Genomic DNA, 19,749 nt, shown 5'->3' with positions numbered 1-19,749 from the left:
TGAAGGGATGCTGGCGAGCGGACGGACTGAGAATCTCAGAAACTGTGTGGGTTGTTTTATAGATAGACAGTGTGCAAGCTTATATAATGTTCAATTGGGCTGTGAAGAAATGACTAGAGTCCCATAATATCCATTTGGAAATTTTGGCACAAATAAGCTGATCAAGTATCAAAGTGATGCTTTATTTAATGGCTATTATATAGAGATAAATCTTGACAAAGACCAATCTTGGTCGAAACGTTGAATACATGTCTCCAAACATTATTAAATAAATCATCACTTTGATACTTGTTCAGCTTATTTGTGTCGAAATTTATAATTGGATGTCTTGCCATTTAATCAGGCTACCGGTCGTATTGTGCCAACTGTTTGTATGTCTAAACGGACTGTTGTGAAGTAATGCTGTCTTGCCTCTGTTTCAAGTGAATGTTCACTAGGGTATATTCTCACTGATATTTTTTTGCTGAGTTTTTGAAGCAGAAAATTCTCCAATCAAAACTTGTGTTTTTTTTATCTCTTTTTGGTTTTTGGAGATTTTCTGCTCTGAAAACTCAACAAAAAACTCAGTGTGTACAAACCTTAGATCAATGGTGCCATTGCTAGTAAGGGCTTTAATGATATTTGACTATCCAGTGTTCTGGAAACACACTGTTAATTTCATAGTGTTGGCTTGCACATTCATATCCATGGGTAGTTAGGAATTAATCCCATAAATTATGTGCCCCATGCGCAGGGTGGTTCCATGCAAAGTGGTTGGGGCAACCATTTGAAAAACACCCAAGCAGGGCAGGCTTTGGAGACTGGTAGCCTCCCAGAGACCCATAGCGTCAACGTAAAAAAAAAAAAAAAGTAAATGCAGGCAGCCACTATGGGTGCAAGCTCTGGATCCCCTGACACTGAAAGAGGACAGCTCATAGATTGAGAGATGGTTCTGCAACCTTCAAACATATTGTGCCACCCAGTGTGAATGGACTTTAGAAGGTTGCTTAATTTTGCATTTCAGAAGCAAATAAACCTAAAAAATGAGTTCATAATTTAATATAGCCTTCAAAATGCTTAACTGTAACTATAGCCTTGCTGTTACTAGCCTGCTTAACTTAGGCTTCAAAATGCTTAACTGAATAAGATTTTGTTTTTGCAAATTTTAGACATCAGATGTTCAGCTAGGGTGGGGACTAACGTCGAGCACGTGCCCCAGATGCTGCTTACCAGGGTGTGTGCCAACAAGTCTCTCTACCTTGGCGTATTTAGTTTCAGGGCTAGGTCGGCAAATCTTTGCACTAAACCTCGCCATAAACCGTGGTGTCAATTTCACGCAGCTTTTCTTTGTGCTTGGAGTTAACTGGCCAATTACAGTAGTGATAACTATCATAAAAGAAAGCCGAATCCAAAAAGCAAAGGTGAATTACCGGTATGTTTTTCACAATGCCGAATTGCTGACACAGGAGTAGAGAAATCCATATAAAAGTCGAATTGAATATGCTGCAAGACATTTCTATTGAAAGCTGATGTAAATATGACTTTTCCATACTCATATGTAGGGAGAACACCAAGGAGACAAAATCATTTTCTATGTTAGTTGAAAGAAGAGTTGCTGATGTGACGATGAAGAATTAAGCCTCTCCCTCAACTCACTGCTAAAACACTTCACAACCACCATGCTCAAGTCCTTGAACACTGGTCTCCAGTGATTTTCTTCCCTTGACTTTCAAAACTGTGGACAAGAAAAATTTCCTTTGGATCTCAACCCTACAACGCTTCTGATTTGCTTAGGAAAAGAAAAATAGCATGGTGGATAATGGGGTTAACCAGGTTTGGAGTGGAGCTTGGTATAAAGGGTCCTTCAAATTTTACTTCCATTGAAAAAGAGACTAGTGTGAAGGAAAATAAAGAGACCATGGGTAACGAATTGTTGATCCCAGATAGTCCAAGCAAAACACAGGAGTTACAGCACTGGACCCCATGGTAACTTATTATGCTCTGAACATATTTACATAACCAAAATATGGAATCACCTTGGGCAATTTCCCACCACTGCCCTGAGATTAATTGAAGCCCTAAGTGTTTCATTTTTCGGTTGGAAATGTGAAGATCATCTAACACCTGGTGTATGTTACGGGATCTTAAGTTACATAAGTTCTCAGGTTGCGCCTGAGAACTTATGTAAAAATGTTTTGTATTTTGTGACTACATTCGCCCTAAGAATGAAAACTGGAACTTCCAAGTTAAAAATGTGGGTTTGGTTCTATAGTATGTTAATACCATGTTGCTTCATGTGTGCTGTAGATAACCTAGCTGCCCTTCTAGTTTCTTTATTATATTGCACTTTCAATGTTGTTGTAGATCCAATGACATACGTGTTACCTTGTATATTACTTTTTCTATTCAACTTATTTCATTTCTTTCCTATTTGAAGAAGGCTTAATCATCAAAGACAAAGATTCTTTACTATAACAGCAGTGAGATTAAGGAACTCTGCCACATGATGTTCTAATGATGATTCACTAAAAGTTCAAGGAGGGCCTGGATGCCTTTCACGAAATATAAATTACGGGTTTTGAGTACTAGAACTAATCTGATTGACGCGTGTGGAGATGGGAAGGCATTTTCCTCTAATGTGGAGCGATTAGTATCTCTCGCATAAGTTTTTTTTCCTTCCTCTGAATAAATTCTAGTTTATAAAGGTGAACTTCATGGTCTTCTACTAATTTTGGTAGGTTAAGGAGAATGCTATAACACTGCATTTGGTGGGATGGACCTTGACATTCCTGAAGCCTATTCTTACATGTATGAACCATCCTCCCAGATGTGAATGAAAAAAAACAAAAAAAAAAAAGCACAACTTTGCTGTAAACTGCACTCCATGATTCTGTAAATTGGGGTGACATGCCCATCATTTGAGTGCACACGTCTGTCATCCCACTACTCAGCTCACTTGGGGTGCACAGCAGTACAATTTGTCTGTCTTTTTTTTTTGGCGATGCCATTAGAAGTGAAATTAATTAACAACCCACTATCTAGAATTTATTTTTAGGATTTGACTAATCTAGCAATTAAAAGCACCCCCTACCTCTCCAGAACCAACTGCACCCCACCATCAACGAGCAGACCAAGGAGCTACAAAGCATATACATATTTTCCAGAAACTTTAGAGAAGTTTTAAAAACAAATAAATGTTTATTAACAAGAGTTTTCTTTAGAAGGTGCATGACAGGACGAGCACTTCCAGTATCCACCCAACAAGGACGGATGATAAGGCACGTTGCAGGAGGGGTTACTTAGCTCTCATATTGCAAACAGTTTGTTTTTAAGAATTGCACAGAAAGCAGAGAAAGAAAAAGAAAGATTGAGTAGACAGCACAGCTGAACCCACAGAAATCCAAGCCCACCTTGAGTTGAGCCCGCTGGGAAGGAATCAGTACAAGTTGCTGGGGATTACAAAACAGGCCATCCATACACGCGTCTATTACCTCCCATCCTCCCACCTTCAGAAACAGGTAAACAGTAAAATTTGGGAGAGCACCATTTATTGTCATTACTAATGTACCACCTCTTATGGCACTAGCTAGGGCAGCAGTTTCCAGGTTTCGAAATGTATTTTTTTTTTCGTAAGAGATGTACCCCAACAGTCCTGATTTCTTCTGCCTTTAAGAAGGCTCATCTGTGAACGAGTCCTGGTCGTGGGACAGCACTGTGCCGCTGTGATGAAGGTGCTCATGGTTTTGTAAAGACATCTGAAGATTCAGACAGTACTCTTCCGTCTTTGGTCTCCACTGTCTTAACTACTATGCTGCGTTTGGTTCTAGATGTTTCCAGAGGACTGGAGCTACTGGAATATGAGTAACTGCCTCCATATCCACCGCCAATACCTCCACCGTATGCACTGGAAAGTCCACCGAATGCACTGGAAAGTCCACCGCTGTAGCCGCTGCTAACTCCTATAGGACAAAAATAAGAAGAAAAAAAAAAGTTTTAAATAATTATAGGGGGATATAACTAAACTTAATTTTTCTCTAATCATTTGGATCCCACCACAGATAGGATTATTACTACAATGAAGAATGGCATATGGCCAGAATAGACGGGTGTCTGAGAATAAAAGAGCCTCAGCACCGCAACCCCTTCAAAATAATGCAATGGAGATGCTCAGCAGATCTTTGTCAGGAGAATTTCAGTTCAAGGTAGACTTTGGAGGGTATGCAGCGCTAAACTAGAACTGGGCCCTTTAATTTTCAGGATCAGTGGGTGCCTAGAGGTCCAAACCCAAGAAACAATATGATATAAGTCTTGTTCACACCTGAAAAGGTTAAGGGTAAGTGCATACAATGTCTATAAGATGCCGGAAGACCCCCTGAGGTTTCCTAGTCGAAACCACTTTAGGAATAAGTCAGTGGTCTTTTTACTGAAGAGTTGGTGACGTTATCATTGTTTATTGCAAGAACTCTGCTGCCAGCATCTTTTCCCTATACTTTCCACTACAGTAGCAAAAAATGAACATGTTACTTCTTTTAACCACTTCACGGTTTCCAGACCCTGAAGTGACAAAATATGTGCACAGCAATATCATTTTTTACATTGCTGTACATTCACTTTTTGCTATGCTTTTTCAGTCTAGTTCCAGGTGAAATCTGCCTGAAAAAGCCTAAGAGTATTTACACACAATGTCTATGTCAACGTAAGAGTTTCTATTACGGCAGATGAATCTGACAAGTTTTACAAGAAACCACTTCAAAAAATGCTCCTTTTTTAGAGTTTTGAAGAACTTTTGTTTCCTAAAGTTGTTCTTAAAAAGTTTTGTAAGTTATTGTTATTCCCGCCTTCACCAAGTGATTTTCAAAACCACTTCAGGAAAATAGAAGAGCTGAACAGCAAAGTGTTTTTACCATAAAAATGAATAGGAACATTTTTTTCCAATCATTTTTTAATGAGGATTTTGGATCCACTCCAGAAGACTCCTGAAAAACTGTGTGAACATAGCCTTAAGGTACGCAAACATGGCTCTCGCATGCTGCATTGTAAATAGTAAAACCTCTTGTGAAAAAAAAACAAAAGCATACATTGCCAGACTGCAGATATGAAAAAAAAACTATATGGCTTAATTTACACTGTATTTTCATAAAAGCTCATCCCCAACACTTGTACTGTAATAGGAAGCGGCTTAAAATTTGCCGCACATTATTAACTGAAATGGAATCTGTCAGTACGATCAACTAAGGTCATGATAAACTGAATAAAATGATACCTTGATATCTGTGATCTGATGTCTTACTTTAGAGATATCTGTGTTTTTCTTGTATGTAAATGGACTGGTAAGATCTATGGGCCGGACATAGATCTCACTGAGAATCTGCCTCCATAGATTATTTTAAATGAAAGTGAGTGTTGCCACTGTGAGACATATAGATCAGGAGAGCAGACTGTCAGTCATTATATGTCTCACACTGGTAACACCTCCTTTCATTTAAAATAAGCTCTGGAGGCAGATTCTCGGGGAGATCTATGTCCAACCTATAGATCTTAACAGCTCATTTACATATTAAGAAAGACGCGGATTCTCTGGAATAAAACAGATATCAGACACCGAGGTATCATTTTATGCAGCTTCCTATGACCTATATGCCCATATAGACGGCTTAGGAGGGTTGATCCAAACAGACTTCCCTTAAACTGAGTCATTTTTTTTTAAATGACTCCTCTGAATCTTCCAAGTGAGGTCTTGGCTGCATAAACTTTTCTACATGCCTTTTACTTTATTATACAAGAACTGTTTGTACAAAGACTTCTCATATTGACATTATTCTTCCCCTTTTTCATGTTTTGCAAGTAGCGCACCGTGTGTAACCTGAACCTCTACATCTAGTGCCAGAGTACTTAAAGAGGTCCAGAAGTGAGAGGAACAATGGTCTTAACGGGAAAGAGAGGAAACACAATAGACATGTTGTTGTATGGAAAGACAAATGACCACGATGACCTTGTGAACAGTGTGTTAAGTGCTCGGAATCATGGAATGGGTCTAAGTGAGTTGACATCTTCTATTCGCTGGACACTTGACTCTATACACTAATAGGAGGTCCGTGTTAGAAAATAGTTGTGCATTTGGTTGCAGTGTTACATGCTGAGGAGATCATGACATTCCCATTCTTATTTACTGTACCTCGGTAACAACTACATAAGTTACAAATATACTAAAAAATGTTCACATTAAGGTTAACACGTATATAAAATAACTATACAAATATGGTGGTCCGTTAAAAACAAGTTATTGCCTATTCGTAGGATAACTTGCATTGGTGGGGGTCCAACCGATAGGACCTGAACCGATCGGGGGTGGGGGGGGAAGGAGCAGTTTATATGTGCGGCCACCACTTCATTTATTCATTCTCTTATGTGGCTGAAGAGTACTGCGCTCAAATGTTTCAGAGTGAAGGAAGAGGCATTCAGGCATCCGACCTGCCAACCCATAGGACGAAAGTGCCCCGTCAGGATATAAAAATTCCTCGTTCGGCAGATCAGTGTGGGTCCCGGTGAAAAGACAGGATAGATCGTAGCTTGTTTTTAGTGGACAACCCCTTTAATGTCGTCTTATTGTATTACATTCACCCTACCCAAAGCCCAACCAACGTTTTAGGTGGACAAACCCTTTCAATTCCAGCTCATCATCAACATTACTATTTCTTTAGATAGCAGTTGTGGACGGACTCAAGAAGTATATTACCTGAGTAGTTAGAAGTCTTGGTCTGAATACTGAGGTTCTGAATACCGGATTCCAACCTAAAACACAATTATGACCGTGAATACATATCAGTTTATAGCAAACACATGAGTAGCAACGATATAAAATGTATTTATCTAACCCCATTCATCAACATTAGTACTGACCCATTATTAACCCCCTAACGACCCAAGTATTTTGCACCTTTGGACGATGACTTCACATCATCCAAAAGCTGTAACATTTTTATTTTTCATGATATATACTTTCTAGAAAGTCACTGGTTATACAAAGGCTTCTCTTTATGCTGCATGCGTTGTATTATATGATGATGCTTTTTTGGGATAGATATAGTTTATAGATTATATTTTATAAATTTAATTTTTGGAAGTTTTGAAATTTGTTTTTTAGATTTTAGGTTTTACCCTGTATGCGGCGCAATGTAGATGACATGTTTATTTAATTCTACGGGTCCAAGCAATTTTATATGTTGTTAGGTTTTATTGCTTTTATAATATATAAATCTAATTAAAATAATCACTTAGATTTGTGTCTCCATTTTCTAAGAGCCATGACTTTTTTTTTGTGGATGGAAGTATGTGAGGGCTTATTTTTGTGGGACAAATTAACATTTGTATTCGTATTATTTTAGGGTACTGGCGACTTTTTGAATGCCTTTTATTCCATTGTTTGCAAGTTAGGGTGAACAAACGACAATTTTTCAATTTTTTTTTTCTTAAGTACCTTAGCGTGTGGATCTAGCATCCGACCATGACAAACATGCTCATTAAAGAATTGTGACTTAACAGTGTGGGTCCTCTGTTCAGGATACTCGCCTACTGCACAAGAGCGGTTGCAAAGAGCATCTCTAAAGCCGACCACAGACACTAGAAGGTTGTCAGCCGAACTATATTAATCTGATTGTTCAGTTGACAGCCATCTTGGTCAACTCTCCCAAATATGGGAGCACTCTATGAGTTCTAGACATCTCTGCTGGTGGCTCATCTCTAAGGAACAAAAGTATTAGTAGTCCAAAATCAGACATGCCTGATTCTTAACTTCCTCAAAAGTGAATTGTCTAAGACCCTCCTAAAATTAGGCTGTGGGCCAAACCCATTGATATCGGCATGTTTGTCTGACATTAGTCCAATGTGTATAGGGGTCTTTACTTGGGAGGACCTGAACTACACAAATAACATTAATTTTTGTAATGCTGTATTTTCCCCATTGGTGGGGCTGGAGAGAAATCAAACTCTTACTACAAGGTTTCACTACAGATTACGGTTGATCACTAGAGACCCCAGTAGAAAGACCCTTTGCAATCTGTTTATTCTCAAAAGTGCCCTTCTAACAAGTAGGAATTGTCCAAAGTGGAAAACTCTAGAATAAGGTTTGTATGGAGGAATGAATTTTTGCTAATGATAAGGAAGCAAATACCCAAACTCACATAGGACACCATGGCTTACCTGCTCTCCTCTCCTTCCAGTAGTTTCCTGTAGGTGGCAATCTCAATATCCAGAGCCAGTTTGACATTCATCAGCTCCTGGTATTCTCTCAGTTGGCGAGCCATGTCCTGCTTGGCCTTCTGTAGGGCAGCCTCCAGTTCTGCCAGTTTAGAGCGGGCATCTTTCAGTGCCAATTCTCCACGTTCTTCAGCCTCCGCTATCTGTGCTTCAAGGTTTGCACGCTGCAAGAATCAATATGAAAAGATCACATACATAGTTCAGATCTGTACAAGGCCTTCACACTTGCCCTCAGTAATGACCTTCAACTGTTCTATTTGACTACAGAGTAATATTGTGGAAAGAATCTGACAATGAATGACACTATTATAGTATACATTCCCAACCTGCCACATTATCACATAAGTTCGACCCACCTGTGCCTTAAGAGCGTCGATCTCGGACTGAAGCCGGGTGATGTAACGGTTGAGCTCGCTAATCTCGGTTTTGGTGTTTTTCAGATCATCCCCATGCCGTCCAGCTGATGTCTGGAGTTCTTGGTACTGTTGGTAAAGACAATATGATAATTATTATCATAAAGACAATATTGGTAAAGACAATATGATAAATATGATCATATATACAATATGATATTATTATTATTATTATTATTATTATTATTAAGTGGAACATATTCACACGCAACAACTAGATGGTGAATATACTGATATACTGTGATCCAGCAATAGAGAACACCTAGAGCCTCAATTTATCATTTATGGGGGGGTTTAAGTCATTTTCCTTATTTTTCTTGTGGTATAAATGGTCTTTTTTTCCTGTCTTGAACTGTTTTTTTCTTGCGACTTTTTAGCTCAAAAAAGTCACACGTTTCACAAAATGGCACAAAAATTACACCAAAACACTGGCGAACTCAAAAATACATTGAGGAGGAACTGGGGAGGCGTTGAGCTAAATTTTGTGACTTTTTAAAAAGTCAGAATTGATGAATCACATGAAAACATCTGCAATCGCTTATCTACGCCCACAGAGCGTAAAACAGGAAGAAAAAAAATAGCATATAAAAAGTAGATTTAAAAAAAAAAAGAGGGGGGTGCAAATAGAATAATGAACTGGGTGCAAAAAAAAAAAAACACAAAAAAAAACACAAAAAGCACAAAAGCAATGATTGTATTATATACACCAACTACAAAGTTATTTCTATTGTTACATTGAATATATTGTATTTTACAAACTAGAAAAGTTTATGTATTTAATCCCTCATTGTCATAGGACCGGCTTACCTTCAACTGGTACATGTTCTCCACCTCGACTCGGCTCTTGTTGGCGATATCTTCGTACTGAGCCTTCACTTCAGCGATGATGCTGTCCAGGTCGAGGTTACGGTTGTTGTCCATTTGCAGGACGACTGAAGTGTCGGAGATCTGAGACTGAAGCTCACGAAGCTCCTGCGTATGCAAACAGATAAAAAATAAATATATGAGCAAAGGTGCACTTAGATGGGTAGATATCTGTCCATAAATGAGCATTGATCAAATGAGTGTCAATCGACTTGTATAGTTAAGATCCATTCACATGGCCCAATGCACACTGTATGTACAGAACGATCTTTAACGCTGCAGTTCTGACCCTCTATAGTTTGCATATTACCTCCTCATAAAGATGGCGCAGGAAGTTAATCTCGTCTGTCAGCCCCTCCAGCTTCGCTTCCAGCTGCACCTTGTTCATGTACGCCTCATCTACATCCTGCAGATAAAGAATCCATCATTGTAATCTACGAACAGATTTATCTTTAAAAATCAATAACATTTTATGGCGAGAATTCCCCACCTTCTTCAATAGGACAAATTCATTCTCCATTTCGGTGCGTTTGTTGATTTCATCTTCATATCTGCAGAAAACAGAAATATTCTCTGTTAAGAAGAAGGCTTATATACAGAAATGAAGTCAGGATGAGGAGAAGCTGTCACTTTAATCGAAAATGTTCCATTACATAAAAGTTGGCAGAACTTTCCTTAATATGTTTCCAGACATGCCATTCTCGGCCCCAGCTTCTGACTTGCCATTTATGGTTGTAAGACTTCTCTAATTTCGTCAACCTTTCTAAAGGAGTCGCAAGCTTTTATTTATCTAGTATTTCCGAGCACATATGCATGCAGGAAGATAGATGGAGACATAGATTCTATCGCTATAAGTTGGGTATGAGATGTCTGAGGTCATTCTGGCTTCTAGAGAACATGCCCATAAAAAGAGAAGATACTGTTATGTCCAGGGTGAGCCAAAAATGAGAAACCTGTTTCTTTTTTATGTGTACACACTTGGCCTTTCACAAGGTCATAAGATCTTGTGGGGTCTAGTAAACGCTAGAGGTGCCAAAAGATGCTGGCCACAAAAGTGTAGATTGCCCTGGTCCAACTTCCACGAAGGACCGAAGTAGACACCTGACCAGGGAGTGCAAATATTTTTACTCAACTCTAAGAAAGTTGAGAGACCACCCCAATACTTCTGATATGGTTGTCCAGTACTATACTGCTGAAAATGTCAGGTTCAGTCATCTTTTCTCTAATATGAATGGGGTTCTACTAGTGATGAGCGAGAGTGCTCAAATAAGGTGTTATCTGAGCATGCTCGAGTGCTAATAAAGTATCTTCGGTGTGCTCAAATGCTATGTTCGAGTCGCCGTGGCTGAATGTCTCATGGCTGGCAATCCCTGCATGTGTTGTGGCTGTCAAACAGATGCGAGAGATGCAGCCATGGGGACTGGAACATAGTATTCGAAAACGACGATGCTCTCTTAGCATTTGAGCATGCTCAGATAGCACCTTATTTGAGCACTCTCGCTCATCACTAGGTCCAATGACAGACTCAAGTGGCTGGAGTTGGATCTCCCATACAGTTTTTACCTGAATATGATGTTTTTCACTACCACACCTTTAAATTTACTGTGAAAACTTATGTTACATGCGGATACCTTATTTTTTTTGTACTATGAGCTATAACATCATGAAAAGTAACATAGACTAATAATACTAAACAAGACTTCAGATATGGTCAGCAACCTGCACTAAGTGGACAGAATGGACAAGATAAATGCAAAGCTTCTCTCTGTATAGAACTCAATGCATTGTTGTCACTAGGCTGGAGGATGGTGACCTGGATGTACTCACTTGTTCTTGAAGTCCTCCACCAGACCCTGCATGTTTCCAAGCTCAGACTCCAGGCGGAACTTCTCCTGCCCCAGGGTGTCCAGCTGACGGCGCAGGTTGTTGATGTACGCTTCGAACATGCCGTCCATGTTACTGCGAGTCGTCTTCTGATTCTGGAGAAGGCTCCATTTAGTTTCAAGCATCTTGTTCTGTTGTTCTAGAAATCGTACCTATAATAAACGAGATAACATACAATCATCAAGATACACAAGGACCAATGAAGAAAACTTACAAAGACTGCTGTAGTTTCGGTCACTGGAATTCATACCTACCAAGGTTTACTCCTGCTGGGGTCTATTGAGAACACTGCCGAATTATTCCACAGTGTAACCATCTTGGTTTAATGTCCATTACACTATATGTTTTGTTATGCCATCCATACTATAAGCTAAAAACTGAGTAAGTTGAATAAGTGTAATCTTATAATACCAATGGGTATTCCCACCTCAGAACGTGATGACAATCACTGGAATATACCATAACTTTAAGATCAGCGGAGATCCTTAGGGTTCACCATCACCACCAAGCCATCGAATTAAGGGTCTGGAGCACCAATTCCTCACTGAGGGTCCTTCACTGTCTTTCCCTTGGCCAGTTATGCAATGTTCTACTGCATATGAAGTGATGTGTTCTATCGATGGGTGAATTGATTAAATCTACTACATGACTTTCCAAAGTCTACTATATTCACACTTAGCGGTTTTTACCGCGGAACCGCCGTGATTTTGATGCTGCGGGTCCGCAGCAGTTTCCATAGCGTTTACAGTAACATGTAAACCCTATGGAAACCGCAAACCGCTGTGCACATGCTGCGGGAAAAACCGCGCGGGAACGCAGCGGTTTAAAACCCGCAGCATGTCACTTCTTTGTGCAGAATCGCTGCGATTCTGCACCCATAGGAATACATTGAACCGCTTACTTCCCGCATGGGGCTGTGCCCACGTTGCGGGAAGTAAGCGGATAATGTGCGGGTGGTACCCGGGGTGGAGGAGAGGAGACTCTCCTCCAGGCCCTGGGAACCATATTTGGGGTTAAAAAATAAAAAATCTGGTTATACTCACCCTCTGATGTCCGGAGCTCCTGGGCGCTGCACGCGGCCGTCCGGTCAGAGTTGCTGTGCGACCAGGACCTGCGGTGACGTCGCGGTCACATGACCGTGACGTCACGAAGGGTCCTTCTCCCACAGCATCTTTGGAACCGGACCGCCGGGTGCAGCGCCCAGGAGATCCGGACATCAGAGGGTGAGTATAACCAATTTTTATTATTTTAACATTACTATTGATGCTGCATATTGCTGCATATGCAGCATCAATAGTATAGGCGGAAACCCGCAGCGGAAAACGCGGAACAAACCGCGATAAATCTGCAGGGAGAACCGCAGTTGTTTTGCCCTGCAGATTTATCAAATCCGCTGCGGGAGAACCCGCAGGGACCCGACGCAAGGTGTGAACATAAGTCCTATGTCAAAGAGCCAGAAAAGTGGAACAATAACTTCAGACTCCTCAGAAACAGGATGAGTCCTATTTAGGAACCAAGTCTGCATAGAAATGGGTCATTCAGAAAGAGGGTTCTTTTCCTGTTTCTAGCAAGTAGGAAGATGATCACGTGAAGGCTTTCAAATCGGTAATTTGAAGCTATATTTAGTAGATGAATAGTTTGGGACACTTCATCGTACAAATGATAGAAGATATTTTCAGGTCATGGGGAAAATGGCCAGCACACGGACCCAATGTTACGCTATGTTCCGATGCACATAGAGACTATTCTTCATGTGACAAGAATTGCAACATGCGCTAGTCTTGTCAAGATTTGTGGACCAGACTAATGTAGCAGGCAAAAAAAAAATGTCCTCCTGCCCTATGCCAATAGGCACATGGAGCCAGTTGCATCTGCACACGTGACCGCCCAAGTTTTGCAATGTCCATTAGAACTTAGCCCAAAAGATGAGCAACAAGACTGATACTAGATGGTCATCGTTGCTTAGACTGTGCTTGCACGTGGTAATTAGCTCGTTATTTCCTATATGGAGAGTATGTTCCTATGGGCCATTTTGGCAATTATTGGTATACATGTGAAAAAGGATTCCCTTAGGCCACATTCAGTATTTGGTCAGTATTTTACCTCAGTATTTGTAAGCCAAAACCAGGAGTGGGTGATAAATGCAGAAGTGGTGAGGTGTTTCTATTATACTTTTCCTCTGATTGTTCCACTCCTGGTTTTGGCTTATAAATTCTGAGGTAAAAAAACTCAAATACTGACTGTGCACATGGCCTTAGTGCTGGAATCGTTATGAAAGTAAAGAAGTGACTCGTTTTCCAAACACTTTTTGGGCCAAGTTACTCTCTAAATATAAAAGCAAATATCACTGAAGACAGAAACTTGGTGAGGTAGCCCTGGCAGCCAAGAAAATGATTGCAGGCCAAACACTAATAATAAGATGCCCCTGACTTCTCTGGCACAACATAACCTGTGAGGTGAATAAAGGAGGGAGACAGGTCTGGCCGCATTCTACTTGTGTCTCAGAAACAAAGAAATATTTCAGTTAGTTCATGTGTTCACTACTTTCCTGCTGTCTGCACTGCTGTGCGTCATACTCGGCTTGGGTCTGAATGGCGGCATTATCCCTTACACTTGTGTACTTTGTGCTATCCACCTCATTCTCAGTGTACATGACAGTGTCCCGGGCACAGAAGGTGCGGGCGACGTTCATTGCCCTATAAGGTAATGTCTACAGGTAAGTATCTGTGCCCCTCCCCGGTATATACAGATAGGAAAGGAATTCCTGCAGAGCCAGATAAGCGCCATATAGTCATTGTAGTAAAACTGGAGTATATGCCAGCGCTTCTCCATGTCCAAAATCTCACATTATAAGCCAAGTTGTTCTACTGGAAGCCGCGTCACTGTACGGATTTGCCAATCGTAGGTGTAATGGCAGCCATGGTGATCTCTCGCCATATGGTGGCACACAGCTTTGTTTGGCGCTATATACAGAGAAGTATATAATTACAGGTATTGGCTACTGCAATGGGCCCAGGGCTTGTGAGGAGACTGGAAACACTGTACGGCAATAACTCGCAATACGAGGAGATCTCGCCTAACTGGAAAGTAACCCGGCAAGGATTACGTTAGTAGATCCTGCATATCCCGGACAGCCTCTGCTGACAGCTTCAACACGACGGAGGGAGGAAGGGATTATGAAACTATGCACCGTATTGGGAAGCTTTGGCACGATAATAGCTGCTCTGATTAAAGGACCCTTTTTTATTAAAAGTGGATATTATTACCAGCTTTTAGCATAGACTTTAGGAGTGGATTCCATACTGAAATCTGCATTAAATCGAAAGACGATCTGCTTGTGATGCACATGACTGAACTATGTGCTGGAGAAAAAAAACATCTAGGCACCGCAGAAATAAGTAGCAATGCGAGTTATTACTTTACATTATGCATGGACAAGCTGAATATTAGCCCATTAAATAGTAACGTGCAGCTCTGTGGTGTACCCCAATGTTATGCCAACGCATGACTGTGCCCTTACCCAACTTTTCTAGGAGACTGAAAGACTTGTCAAGTTTTCCTGGTTTTATGATAACTGCAATATTGTATCATCTCGGGAGATGTCTATAACATGCATGAGATACATATATATATATATACCGTATCTATATTACACACACACAAATATATAATATACATTTTACACAAACATATGCATATATATTTATATACACACACATACATATATATATTTATATACACATATATATTTTGCACACACATGTACATGCATATATAGACACATGCACCATTATGGAAATTGGAAAAGCATACAGGCTAAAGTTGATTCCTGCTGGTGTCAGTGGGAACTTTGCCCCACAGTGACTGCGTTTATGGCATCTGATGCCAGGTAATACTACGCATGTTGAGATAAAGCGCTTGCTATCTACACTGGGTGTAACCTTAACACCTAGTTCATAAAATATTAGAATAAGAGGTATCAGATAAATGAAATAAAAGGGCATGTTTCTCTTTGTGGAAAAGCTGGGTGACAAAGGTCATCTGCACCCTCCATACTGTGTAACTAGAAGGCTTAACCATTTAGGTGCCTAGGAAAGCTGAGTAACGGTCATGTTTGGGCTGTAGTGGACGTCACGTTGATAGTCACCCTATGATGATACGGATATATAATTAGATCTGCAGAGGATCACGTTTTTATAAAGGATAATAATGTGAACTATACTCAGATACAGAAAGGGACGATTCTGTGCTACTTTTAACCCATTCACAGCCACATTGTGTGGAGTTCTGTGCGTGCAGCTGATCATTCTTAGGGATAGGTGTGTATGATGTCTACCCGGGAGGTCAATGGCCACCACGTCTGGCATGTGGCGGTGTCCCAGCCGTGCGGAGGGCGCGTCTCTGGGTGGCACTGTGGTGTCGTAAGTTACATTAGTTCACCATCATAGTGAGTGCACGGCCATACTGCCGCGCTCCCCATATAAATCGGAATAGAAGAAATCTCCGGCTTTGTTACTCCAGAACCAGGTCTGTAACCATAGAACGGATTGTTCCTGGAGAGTTCTTCTATTCTAGTTTTATTGAAGGGGATTTCTTTGGGGGAAATTGTTAAAATAAAACATTTTCTCTTTCCTCTCCCTTATGTCTGTTACCTATGTTTAGAAAATATTATTCAAAAAGTAAATAAATGATAATATTTTAAAAAGAGACAAACAGAAGAACTACAAAGCATTACTGCAGAAGTGAGGAGCTGGTACTAGGTATGGGCACCCGGCCAGAGGTGACAGAGCTGGGGGCATCAGGGGGCTTCTCACTCACCTTGTCAATGAATGAAGCGAACTTGTTGTTGAGGGTCTTGATCTGCTCCTTCTCCTGGGTCCTCACTTGCTGGATGGTGGGGTCGATCTCCAGGTTGAGAGGGGCCAGCAGGCTCTGGTTAACGCTGACCTGGGTGATGCCAGCTGAGCCCGCACCTGCACCTCCATAGCCAGTCCTGTAGCCGCTGCCAAACCTGGATCCTCCTCCATAGCTGGAGCCCAGGGAGAAGGACGCGGTGCTGGCCCTGCTGCCGGCCGGGGCTCCGCTGTACGAGTAGCTGCTGAAGCCGGCGGAGCGGGGCGCGGCGCTGCTGGACGTGCGGTAGGTCACTTTGCTCATCTTGATGGACATGTTGGCTGCTGCTGCTGCTGGTGGTGATGGCGGATGCGCTGGAGAGAGCAGGAGGAGAGCGGAGTCACCGATGTGCCGAGCCGGGAGCGCCCGCCGGTGCTTATATACGGCGCCGGCCAGCAGGGGGGGCCACTCTCCGCACCTGAGTGGCTGGGCTGCTGGAGGCAGGAGTGGGACGGTCACCTGCCACCGCCTGGCACGTCCCTCCTCTGCCCTGCTGCTGCCGCTGCTGGTGTCTGGGTGTGTGGGGGCAACCGAGACCCAAATAAACAAAAATGTAGCTAGGTCTCAATGCAATCTGCTTTCTTTTCTGCTTTTAGAAACTATAGTATCTGGGAAAGTTGGGTGATCCCAGAGAGGGGCCGTGTGTCACCCCATTCAAGTCTCCTCTACTCCCAAATCCTTGACTAAAAATGTTAACATTTGCCAAATACGCAATTGGCGAATGCATTTCCATGACTGAGAATCCTTAAGTGGTCTCGAAATTAGTGTCCGCCAGTGACCTGACCGCTGCCACCAATCCCTGGCCATAGCAGTCACTTGTTGCACATGTAAGTGTGGCAGCAAGGACAGAACTCTTGGTATCTATTTTGAACTGTGATTTCTGTTATGCTGTAATGTCTATTGTCTGTACAAGTCCCCTCTATAATTTGTAAAGCGCTGCGGAATATGTTGATGCTATATAAATAAAAATTATTATTATTATTATTAAGTGCAGGGGCCACACCCGAACCCTGGAGCCTAAGGCGCCCCAAAATTCCTTATATGAAAAGACCAGTACTATTAAAGACCTTCAATAATTGGGGGCCCTAGTGGAGCTTTTACAATGGGGCCCATGAGCTTCAAGTTACATGACTGGTCACAGTTGACAACAGTGATTGGCTGCAGAGGTCAGGTGACTGATGAATGGGACAACTTAGTTTGCGGTATCAGTGAGGACCACAAGATCCATAATGCTGAGCAGTAGGGGATCCAAGGGTAAGTAATCCTGTTTTCTTTTTTTAGAGCATTCCCTGCTCTTTGTCCAAATGTCCAGAACATTCCTTCCATTCTTTGCTAGTGGCTTATAGAGGTAGGTCCTGAGTGGGTGCAGCTAGGAAGGCATCCTGCAGATGGGGGTGAGTGTAGGTGAGTACTAAGGTAGGAGGTGTAAGTCATTGGTTGGCTAGAAAGCATGGCTAGGTTGAAGAGAGCAACCCTTACTTACCAACTCTTCCCGAACAGTTAAGACGCTCTGCGGAAAAGGGTAGACCTCCAGGATTTCTGGTAGAGTTCTCAGATCTCCTGAGGTATAGTCTTATCCAGAATTCTTTCTCAGGGGAGGTGCACACAACTGTAGATTCTCTAATCCGAGAGAATCGGCCAATTAGGCCAATCACACTTTGATCAGAGGGTCAGCATAATGTGATCCGATTCTGTCAAATGAGAAGATGGAGAAAAAAATGTCTCCTCCATTGTGTCAGTCCATGGAAATGTCATCTAAGTGCAGTCCGATGTGTCCCACACAATCATTGACTTGTATGGCCGAGTGCCGTCTGAATATGGCATGACCCTATAGACTAACAATGAGTTTAGTACGATTTTTTTCTGATTGCACGCAAAGCGAAAATACGCTATTATTTCAGTACTGGCGTGGTGCTACTAATCTAATTCCTTGCCCCTACTCTTATACTTACCTGCCACCGTCTTCACCTTCTATCGGCCCCGCTCACGTCGGCATCCAGCAGTTTGTAACCTGCCAGTTCGCTCCAGTTTTTCATGGAGGTCATTTTTCAATGCAAGTCTATGAGGGCCTCGTTCTGGCCTCGTTCTGGCTCACATAGACATGCAATGAGTGCTTGTGACCGTCCGTTACCTCTGACTTCCGGTCAGTCAGAAGTTGCAGTCACAAGATGACGGAACGGGAACAGAGCCGGGAAGAGCTGAAGATGGCGGGTGGTGAGTATAATATTAAGAGCAAGGTCTTAGGTTAGTAGCACCAGTAGCTGGAATACAAAAAAATGCTGGTTAGCAGTTAGGGGTAGTGATATAAAAAACATATCCCCTAAATGTTTGGTAGGTTTCCCACATGACAGAGGAGGAGAGGTGGGCCGGCTTCTGTGTGGTTCTTCTCGTTATGGTCTATAGATGTCTGTTTCCCTGCCACCCATAAACTGTAATTAAGATGTTTGCGCCCCCTCTTCTCTGTGTGCAGAAGGGTTTTTGGTGACCACCAACCTTTTGAGGTCAGTCTTCCACTACTATGGCGGCAACCAATCAGATTTAGAACATATGCTGTCAACATGTGAGAAATGTCTCAGATGGGAATATGTATAAACTCTATAAACTCTGTTACATCTTTGGAACTGACACAACCGGACAGCGAGGCTCAAGGATCAGAAAAATGTGCACACCACAGGTTTACTGGAAGTTTGGTCCCACTGAAGAATGTCCTCAGGTTGGCCTGATGTCCCTTAGCGGTTCTTCACAGCAGGACACGTTCCGTTATGTCATAACGTTGCTCCGGGATACGCAGAGCTCTATGAGATATGTGCATGTCGTCTACTAAGAGCTCCGAATTATATACCTGTCAGCAAAACAAGCTGAAAAATGTGTTATCTGGGGAAAAGGCCTGTAGGCAGCAATTCATTAGTGAAGGTCCCGTGGAGAGACATGGGTGTTGCTGGGTGTAACAGGCACACGTCCCGCATACCTGCCCTGGAGCAGGCAGTACACCTGTCACACACTATACACCTGTTCACTATGGGATCTCAGCTACTTGTAGCCTTTAGTCCTCTATTTCAAGTGGACTTTCTATTTTAACCCTTTCTATTCATTACTTAGAAATGACAAAGAGAAGAATCAGCATCTGCTTTAATGGTTCTAATATAATAATTATAATAATAATTTTATTTATATAGCGCCAACATATTCCGCAGCGCTTTACAAATTATAGAGGGGACTTGTACAGACAATAAACATTACAGCATAACAGAAATACAGTTCAAAACAGATACCAGGAGGAGTGAGGGCCCTGCTCGCAAGCTTACAAACTATGGGGAAAAGGGGAGACACGAGAGGTGGATGGTAACAATTGCTTTAGTTATTCGGACCAGCTATAGTGTAAGGCTCAGGTGTTCATGTAAAGCTGCATGAACCAGTTACCTGCCTAAGTATGTAGCAGTACAGACACAGAGGGCTAATA

At 41.9% G+C, this 19,749-nt stretch overlaps 1 protein-coding gene across 1 annotated transcript; it reads right to left on the bottom strand.

Moving 5' to 3' along the window:
* Positions 1-3,153: 3,153 nt before the first annotated feature.
* Positions 3,154-16,642, bottom strand: KRT8 (keratin 8). The gene is made up of 9 exons (XM_069758797.1): positions 16,215-16,642; positions 11,340-11,548; positions 10,003-10,063; positions 9,823-9,918; positions 9,456-9,620; positions 8,592-8,717; positions 8,179-8,399; positions 6,716-6,771; positions 3,154-3,938 (listed from the first exon to the last, which is right to left on the bottom strand). Exons 1-9 carry the CDS (start codon positions 16,563-16,565, stop codon positions 3,715-3,717), a joined length of 1,509 nt encoding a protein of 502 aa, XP_069614898.1. The 5' UTR covers positions 16,566-16,642; the 3' UTR covers positions 3,154-3,714.
* Positions 16,643-19,749: the final 3,107 nt, after the last annotated feature.

This window comes from Ranitomeya imitator, chromosome 3 (assembly GCF_032444005.1).
Source record: "Ranitomeya imitator isolate aRanImi1 chromosome 3, aRanImi1.pri, whole genome shotgun sequence".
Taxonomy (NCBI): Eukaryota; Metazoa; Chordata; class Amphibia; order Anura; family Dendrobatidae; genus Ranitomeya; species Ranitomeya imitator.
The sequence above is the reverse complement of the archived record's forward strand: the minus strand, read 5'-3'. Positions and strand labels throughout refer to the sequence as shown.